The sequence below is a fragment of the Mustela nivalis genome, assembly GCF_964662115.1.
Source record: "Mustela nivalis genome assembly, chromosome: 9".
Lineage (NCBI taxonomy): Eukaryota > Metazoa > Chordata > Mammalia > Carnivora > Mustelidae > Mustela > Mustela nivalis.
In genome coordinates, this window is record NC_139028.1 from 119,723,257 (window position 1) to 119,732,454 (window position 9,198).

Genomic DNA, 9,198 nt, shown 5'->3' on the forward strand with positions numbered 1-9,198 from the left:
CAAACACTGACGGAGTCCTGTGTGGGCGGGCTCCTCCAGGTGCCGGGCCCAGCGGGAGGAGACCCCCGCCCCGCGCCCCGTCTGCTTCAGACGCGGGAAACCACCAGCGCTGTCGGTCAGCACACCGCGTGGTGTGTGGCAAGCTGCCCCGTGCTGGGATGAAAGATCAAGCAGGGTCGGGTCGGGGGCTCAGGAGGCTGGGAGGACCGGCCCGTGTTAGGCAGTGAGGACGGATCTGGCAGTGGCAGGGGTGGGGAGAGCCCCGAGAAGCCGCTGCCGGACGTCGGAAAGGAGGCCAAGCCGGGATGGCCCGGCCCAGTGCGGGAAGGGGCCAGAGGCGCTAGGGGCTCCGGTGGATCTGGAGCTGGATGACACGTGCTGGCTTGCCGGCTCCGGGGGGGCGGGGCAGCAAGGTGGGGGAAAGACTAGAGCAGTGAGGGCAGACACAGGGGGACCCCAGATCGGGAGCCACCGTGGCCTGGGCTGGACTGGGCGCAAGAAGCTCCTGGTAGATTCTGAAGAAATGTGCGAAGTAAACAGGAGGGCAACCTGGAAGTCAGGCAAGGAAGGACATGTGAGCACCTTCTGTACATACCCACTGTCCGTACTGTCACTCCAGGCCACACTGACTAGCCACCCACCTGCCACCTCTCACATGCTAGATCCAAGCAAGGACACAACATGTGTACCCTGCCCCATGCCCCTCATAGACCTGCACTCTGTATTCCCTGCTGGGTTTGGGTGGTGCTTAGTGCACCCTGTTCTCCTGCCCACCCCAGCCCAGGCAGGAACAGACACGAGATGCGCACTGCTCTCTGATACAGGAGGGCGCAGCAGGACTGGGAGCTACCTTGGTTCTATCCAGCCCCCACCAGCTCTTTCCCTGCCATCAGGCCTGCATGCAAACAGGGCCAGAGGGGGGGAGCCAGGTACGGCTGTGTTCCCTGACTTGGGAAGGCAGACTTGTTAGCATCCCAGGCCTGCCTTAACCAGTGACCACAGACTGGGTAGCTTAAAACAACAGATGATTTTCTCACAGTCCTAGAAGTTACAGATCTGAAATCCAAGGGAGCTCTGCTCTGTAGGAAACCCTTTTCTGCCCCTTCCAGTTTGTGGTGCTCCAGGCTTCCTTGGCTTGTGGCCACATCACCCCAAAGTTTGCCTCTGTCTTTACATGGCCTTCCTCTCATCTGTCTCTTATAAGTACAAAATCTCAAAACCCTTAATTATGGCTGCAGAGACCCTTTCCCCAAGTAACCTAATGTTCCCAGGGTCTAGACATTTGGATATAGACATCTTTTTGGGGACACTATTCAACCCACTACAGAAGGTGATAAGGGGTGCATTTGGAACCTGCAGGACTGGGGGACACAGCTGAAGGTCATACCTTCAGGGAACTCAGAGTCACCCTGACCTATGGCTTCTCTCTGTCCCCCAACTCCAGACTTCTTTCCTCCAAACCTCGACCCTGTCCTGAAGGTGTGGGCCTTCTCAGGGGTCCTGCAGATTACTAGTGTTCTTCCAGACCAAGGTGTCTGGGCTTCGCTGACCCCTCCCCTGATGGCACCAGTAGAACTGAGCCCGCTCCTCTGTGCTCTTTCCCCACCCATAGGCAGCCCCACCCACATCATCTGCCCCTTGGGTTTCTATCCCCAAGCTTCAGGCTCCAATGTCCCAGAGCCTCTGCATTTAGCCACTCAGGTGATGTTTTTAAGGAAGAAATGAAATGAATGTGGTAATGGGAAGGGTGCAGCAGGAGCTGTGCTGGGTCTGGGGCACCTGGGGGGCTCCAGGCCCCACACAGGTAGGATGCAGGGGGGGTCACTGGAGGAAGGGAGAACCGGGACAAGGTGGTGTAGAGGCAGTGTGGCCACAGGTGAACCATGAGGGACAGGGGTGGCTGAGCCTGGACCCCTGGGCAGTGAAGAGCCGAGGGCTCCTTTGAAGCTGGCTGGAACCAGGTGAGCGGGGTCCTCTAGGGAGGGCCAGGGTTGAGGCAGATGCGGGAGATGAGTGAGTGAGGTAAGGGAAAGTGGGGAGCCCTGGCTCACTTTGGAAGAGCGCAGAGGGCTTGTGAGGACTTCTGTGTCAGGAACAAAAGGAGAGCAAGGGTCTCTACCCCATTGGAGGTCCGCATGACCCCTGGTTCTGCCTCAGGGGTCCCCTTGGCCGTGGAGGCGGGGAGGAGAATGTGAGGGGAAGGGGGTCAGGGCCAAATCTCCCTTGGCTGCCACCTTAGGGCATCACCAAGGAGTCAATAACTCCAGGTCTGAAACAGTCTGTTCTCACGCTTTATACTTTTTCAAAGCCCAGACAGGACGGGGCAAAGCACCGATGGCCCTGCGCCCCGCGCCGTATCCCCTCCGCACTCAGATTCCGAGCCTTCCAAGGTGACGGATTCCACTGGGGTACCGCGGAGCCCCGGCCCGCCAGCCACAGTGCTCCGCGGGGCCGCGGGCAGCGCGGGCCCCCTGTGCGTCCGGAGGGCGCAGCCAGGATACGTGCACCCCAACCCCGCGCGTTCCCGGGGGCCCACCGCGAGGGCGGGGAGAGCGCCTCGGGCGCTACCACCTGCCCGGCCCGCAGGGGAGCCGCCCCGCAAGGCAGCAGCGCGGCGTCTGCTGGCCCCGCCCAGCAGGTGGCGGCCCCGCCCCGAGGCCGACGTGCGGAAAGGAACGCGCCGGCCGCGCCCGCAAGGGGCCGCGCGGCGGTGGGCGTGGCGGCTCGCCCCCACCTCGCGGCCACTGGCTGGGACGCAGCAGGGCGGGCCCAGCCCGGCTGGCCATTGGCCGCAAGACTCGCGTATTTGCATACGGGCCGGGGGCGGGGCGCGGGCCAGGCTCCGGGTGCGGGGTGGTCGGGGGGCGATCGGGGGGCGGTCGGGGGCCGGTCGGGGACGCCGGAGGCCCGCGGCCGCCGCCGAATTTGGGCTGAGAGCCGGCGACGGCCCCGCGCCGCGGTTGCAGGTGACGCGCGAGGGGTCCCAGACCGGCGGGCGGGGGCTCGGGCTGGGCTGGTGCGGTGGGGCTCGGACGCACAAGTTGGAGGGGAAGGAGGGGTCGGGGGTGGGACGGCCCTTCTGTGCACCCGGTGGTCCCTCCAGGCGCAGGGCAGCCACTGCCCACCGCACACTGCGCTGCTCCGGACCCACTGTGCGTGTGACAGCGGCTGATCTGTCCCTGGGCAGCGCGACCGCCCCGGCCCTTCTGTGACCCTGGTGTGTCGGGCAAGGGACGGCCAGACCAGGTGGGGGGACGAACACCAAGGCGGGGAGAGGGCGCCCCTTTGTCGCGCTCAGCAGCGGGGTGGGGAGGAAGGGGAAGCACCGTGGGGCTTCACAGCCCTCCACACGAGGGGGCTCAGATTGGGCCAGATGCGCCTTTGGAGGGAACTTTCCTTGTGTGTCTCAGGTGCCGGGACCTGCAGAGTTGCTGGATGGTCTTCGGAATGTCGCCAAGCTGAAGCAACGTGTTCTGGTCAGACCCGTGGCCCTCAGGACCGGACCCCCTACTACCTGCCTCTTGAGGGCCACTGCTGGGAACTCAAGGAAGACGGTGACAGATTTGGCTTTTCTGCATATTTCTACCACTCAGCAAGAATGCCAAGAACCCACTTGTGCCCAGCGGTGTGCCCTCCTGGAGGTGGGGGCACCCGGCCGAGCCCCCAGCCTGTCTGCCGCCGGGCCTGCTTTCTCTGCTGGGGTTCTTTTTTTTTTTTTTTTTTTTTTAATATTTTATTTATTTAGTTGACTGAGAGATCACAAGTAGGCAGAGAGAGAGGGAAGCAGGCTCCCCGCTGAGCAGAGAGCCCGCGGGACTCAATCCCAGGATCCTGAGATCTAGACCTGAGCCGAAGGCAGAGGCTTAACCCACCAAAAGCAGAGGCTTAACCCACCGAGCCACTCAGGCGCCCCTCTGCTGGGGTTCTCAACCCACTGTGAAGATCTGCTGGTCGGAAAGCATGGCCTGAGCAGCGTCCAGGCATGCAGAGGCCAGGATGCCTGCCACAGGCCCTGTCTCCTCCCCAGATGGTGGGCGTTGATGGCTGGCACTGGGTCCACCATTGTCAGAGCAGCGTGAGGGACAGGCAGCCTGAATTGAGGCCTTGCATGGACTTGGACTCACCTTTGGAGGGACACTCTCGTAAAGGTCACTGTGGTACCCTGAGGGTCACACCTAGCAGGCTTGGCAGGACAGGTTCTGCCGGCAGCAGGGAGGTTGTGGGTGGCCCTTGGGGTTGAGAACCAATGGTGTCAGTTGCCTGCCACAAGGCAGTGACTTGCTGTGGGTGACCCTCAGGGAGCCCCAGTGTTCCAGCCAGCCCACAAGAGTACTTTTGTACTGGAGGTGAGCAGGAGGGGCTCCAGTGCCAACCCCCGCACAGTCTGGCCCTACAGAGACATTGATGATGACTGGGTCCTGTCTCACCTTGGCCAGGTAGCTGGGCTGACCTGGCTTGGTCCTGCCCTGCCATGGCCTGGATGTGTGTGTCTGGCGGGAGTGGGGAGCTGGGTCTCCTTGGCTCAGCATAGCTCACATCGTTGTTTTCAAAGAGCAGCTTAAAGCTCCAAAGTAAACTTCTCAACAGCCCCAGTGTTCGCTTACTGATACGAAGCACTTCTGGCCACTTTTGGAGGATATGGGATTTTGTCCACCTGGAACAGCCAGAGGTGGAAGGTTCTGCCCCCTTCCCCACCCCAGAGCACACTGGCTACCTGAGGACCCTTCCCAGGTGAAGAGGGCTCATCAGCTTTTCAGCCAGTAGCAGACTGGGGACAGGTCCCTGGCGATGTCTTCAGAAGGAACAGGTGTTCCTTGGAAACAGACTCAGGAGACCAGGGGTGTGCAAGCTCTGCCAGCACCAGGACTGCTTCCCTTTGGGGTGTGGGAGAGCACATGACACCGGGAGGGAGTGGACTGCCTGCCAGCCTGCACCTGGCTTTGCCCTGTGCTGGCCAGTGTGCTCAGCTTGGGAGACGACCCTGTGCTGGTGCTCAGAGGCACCGAGTACAGGTGAGGGCTGTGGGTGGGGATTCCAGGCCTCTTGGACCTGGCGGTGACCGCCCGCCGCCCGCAGCTCCAGCCCTCCCACGCAGGGCACAACGCGATGGGCATTTGCATCCCAGGCTCTAGCCGTGTGACTGTGCACTCAGCCCTGTCTCCAGTGGGTGGCTGTGCGAGAGACCGTGGGCTCGGGTGGCAGCGTAGGTAGGAGCTATGTAGGGCTGGGGGCTTTGGAGTGAGGAGCCTGGGCCAGAAGTCCCCTGCTGCTGCTGTCCTGCCGTCACTCCCGGTCCGGTTCCACCTCGGGCAGGAAGTATCCAGTCCTCACTAATCCCCTCCCCCAAGCTGCTCTTGGTGACTTCCACGCTCCTGTACTCAGGACTTCTTGTCCCCTATGGTCAGCCCCAGAAGAGGAGAACACCAGGCTGAGCTCGGGGGCCACTCCAGAAGGCTGAGTCCATCCAAAGTTGCTGACTCCCAGCCTCAACACAGACACTCCATCATCAAGGGTGCCTCCGTCTCCTGTTCCTCAGTATGTGTGGCTGCACCGACCCCCTGTGTTCTGACCATCACAGAGGGCTCCAGGGCCAGCCACGGTGCTCACAGGCGGGGCCTGCAGCCCGTCCCAGACCCAGGACTGTGATCACTGCCCTAATTTTGAGCCTGCACACTGACCTGGGAAGCAGAGGGGGCCTGGTGGATGGCTGGGCAGCCACACCCTCATGGGGCCAACAGAGCTCCTCTGGGCAGAGCTCCTGGGTTCTGGGCAGGAATCTGGGGACCTGCCCCCACAGGCTCTCCATAAACCTCAATAAACCTGATAGGCAGGTCTGGCACGTCCTTGAGTCCTCTTGTCCAGGAACCATCTTCATGCGGTGGCAGCTCCTGCTACTGGTGAGGAGTAGGCCAGAGGAGGGAGAGCCCACACAGACACCCAGACCAGGCCTGAGGCTGCTCTAAGGCCCCACACTATGCAACTCTCAACCCAGGTTTGGGCTGCCAAGGAGAGCCCCTGGGCGGGGATGGGCACAGCAGCTGGAAATGGGAGGCCCTACAAGCCCCAGTTTGGGGTCCAACTGACCACTAGTCCCTGGGAGGCCCTTTTCTCAAGAGCCCTGGTCATGGCCAGCCCCAGGTAGCTTGGGGGACTCCCCAGTGACCCTGGCTGGTCTCAAGTTTTAGGGCCCACAGACCCTGTCCGGTATAGCTTCAGGACGCACTGAAGCCATTCTGGGCAGTTTATTGAGGTTTTAGGGTCGGGGTAGGGGAGGCGGCATGCCCATGTGTGTACGCAGGCTCGAGGAAGGCTACCTCCCACACACAAGCACACACCCACAGCTGAGCAGTGTCCACACGTCTCCCATCCCCCACAAGGAGCCGTGACCCTCGGGGTGTAGCACATTCTGAGCCGGTCATGCCTCCTGCCTGTCCAGGGGTCTCAGCAGACTCCCTCCACCCCCACACGGCAGAAAGCCCGGGGCCCTGAGGTGCTCTGTCTCAGGCCCAGGGCACCAGGGCTTCCCACTGCAGGGGAGAATGACTCCTCTGTGACCACCAGCTCTCCTGTCTTCCAGGTCAGGCTGGCCTTGGCTGCCCTTGCTCGTCGTGTCGTGGGAGCCTGGGGCCAGGCTGGCAGTGGACGTCCACTTTGGGGCCAGAGCTGCTACCTCCAGGAGTTCTGCCTCATTGGGGCAACTGTGGGGAGGAGACAGGCTGAGGGCACTGAGGACAGGAAGGCCCTGTCCCACCCGAAGTGGGGAAGACAGACGTACTTTCTGGGCTCAGGCTGGACACTAGAGCAGGATTCCGAGGGGTTCTCGTGAGGGGCTCTTCTCTGGCCAGAGGCAGAAGACCCTGTGGGGAGAGCAGGTCAGCTTGGACCTGGGCCAGGCCTCCCACGCCCCTGGGCTCCCTCTGGAACCACTCTGACCTGTGTGCTGAGAGGGCCCCTGTCTGGCCGCGGGGCTGGTGGCAGTGCAGCCCCCGTCTGCTGGATGAACTCCTGCAGGTTGCACTGGCGCAGCTCCCGGTTCAGCTCCTCAAGTTCCTGGGCTTGGGCCTGGGGCACATGGGGCCCTCAGGGGACGCAGCCACGGGGCTCCATGGCCTCGCCCTCTCCTTGGCCTGACCCAGAGGCCAGCCCCCAAATCCGCTCGCACTGGGAACACTGGCAGGGGCTCGGGGGCCTGTGGGCTCACCTGTAGGGCGTGCTCGGCCGCCTGCAGGGCCCTGCTCACCAGGGCCAGGCTGCCCTGCACTTCTGCGCTCTGCCGCTCCTGGGCAGCCAGGTCCTTGCGCAGGCGTTCCGCTGCAGACGCTGTGGGCGAGGGGGGTCCGGGGGCCTCTGAGGCCAGATGGAGCTCCACCTCCAGGGCACGGGCCTGGGCATCCAGGGCCTGTAGCCGGGCAGCGTGCTCCGCGGTGGCTGCGCTCAGGGCCTGCAGGCGCGCCTGCCCCTCCCGCTCCCGAGCCTGCTCCCGCCGCAGCTCCTGCTCCCAGAAGGCCTCCTGACCCAGCTCTGCGGCGTTCCTCCGCACCCTGCGCTCCAGGCCCTGCAGGTCTACACTGGAGCCTGGGACTGGTGCTACGGGGGCCACAGGGTCAGGTGGTGCAGGGCTGGGGGCCAGTCCGGGGCACCCCAGGCTGAAGGTCCATGCTTTGCGCTGCTCGTGGCCCAGGGCTGGCCGTGGCTTCGGGGGGAGGCTGGCACGGACTGGGCAGCGCTCAGGAGGTGGGCAGCTGTCTGAGGAGGGCCTCCCAGCAAGGCTGGGCCCTGTCCGCCTCAGGACAAACTGGACATCACTGGCAAACTGTCCACAGGTGGCCTGGGCACCCACTGGACACTCTTGGGGCAGCAGCTGCCGTTCCTTTTCCCTGAGACGCTGCACGAGCACAAAGCGGCCCGTCTGGCCTGGGGTAGGAGGAGACAGGTCAGCTGATGTGCCCCCCCATCCACCTGGCTTGAGAAATTAGGAGAGGGCAAGAGGGATCAGCGGCCAGCCCCAGGCTTGATCAGGGAAGGGGACGGAGGACCCAGCCCCACCTCAGGTGCACCTGTTGGGCTACCTGTGCCCAAAAGGACTCACCTATTGCTTGGGCTAGTGCGAAGACTACTTCCTGACAGGTGGTTTGCTCTGAGACCCCACAGACCACGCGCTGTATGCCATCCACCCACACCTTCAGCTCCATCGCTGCTAGCCCAGACAGCATCCCTGTCCTGCAGGGAGGACAAAGGCCAGAGGGTCAGGCCCTGCCTGGCCCCACCACCCCCTGGCCTCTCCTCTCCTCACCCCCAGAAGTGGTTCAGGGCTACTGCGCGCCCCCCACCTCATGTCAGTCCTGCTCTCCTATAGCCTAGCCCCGCACGCAGGTCATACACTGCGGGGGTGGAGGCACGACCAGCCCCCCCAAGGGGTAACCAGTGCGCCCTCCAGGAGCACTCTGAAGCTCCCCCACTGACCAGCCTCCCCGTGCCCCGCCCCACTCCCCCGGAACCAGGCGAATCATTAACCAGATCCAGCACTTCCTGCCTCCCCAGGCACCTGGCTCGAAGGGCACTGCCCCTCCCACGGGACGCCGAGCTCGGGCACCCAAGGGCGCCCTCACGAAAACACGGCTTCCCGCTGCCATGGGAACGCCGCTTCCCCGCCACTCCGACCCCGGCCCCCCGGAGCCACGGAACCGCTCCGGGGCGGCCCTCGCCGGGGCGAGCAACGCCCTGGCCGCTCCCTCCAGCCGCGGCGCTCGCCCCCCACCCGCGGCCGCCGTCGCCGCCGAGGGGCCGCTGCAGGTGCTGCGCGGCCCCCACGGCGGCCCAGCCCGCGTCCCTCCGTCGGAGTTGCCGCCCGAGGCCGCGCCCCGCACGCGGGAGGACCCGGGTCCCTGCGCGGCTCACCTGGGCGCTCGCTGGCCTCCGGGACCCAGACTCGAACTGGCTGCTTCCCGGGGCCCGGCTCCGCCGCAACCTGCCGCCTCCAGCGCCGCGGGCGAGCCCCGGCTCGCCACTCCATTGGCCCGCAGCCCCAGGGCCCCGCCCCTCGCCCTCCTATTGGCTCCCAGGGTCGCACCGCCCGCCCTGAGCCAACGTCCATTGGCCGCCCCGCCTGCGCCCCGCCCCTCCCATTGGCTCCCCGCCCGCCCCGCCCCCGGCGGCGCCCAGGTGTGGGCGGAGCTCGGCGGCGCGGAGGGGCGGGCC

General features: G+C 64.5%; 1 protein-coding gene across 1 annotated transcript; it reads right to left on the reverse strand.

The window, feature by feature from the left end:
* Nucleotides 1–6,227: 6,227 nt before the first annotated feature.
* RASSF7 (Ras association domain family member 7) lies at nucleotides 6,228–9,022 on the reverse strand. The gene is made up of 6 exons (XM_082749441.1): nucleotides 8,899–9,022; nucleotides 8,090–8,220; nucleotides 7,202–7,914; nucleotides 6,934–7,062; nucleotides 6,776–6,857; nucleotides 6,228–6,698 (listed from the first exon to the last, which is right to left on the reverse strand). Exons 2-6 carry the CDS (start codon nucleotides 8,211–8,213, stop codon nucleotides 6,667–6,669), a joined length of 1,080 nt encoding a protein of 359 aa, XP_082605567.1. The 5' UTR covers nucleotides 8,214–8,220; nucleotides 8,899–9,022; the 3' UTR covers nucleotides 6,228–6,666.
* Nucleotides 9,023–9,198: the final 176 nt, after the last annotated feature.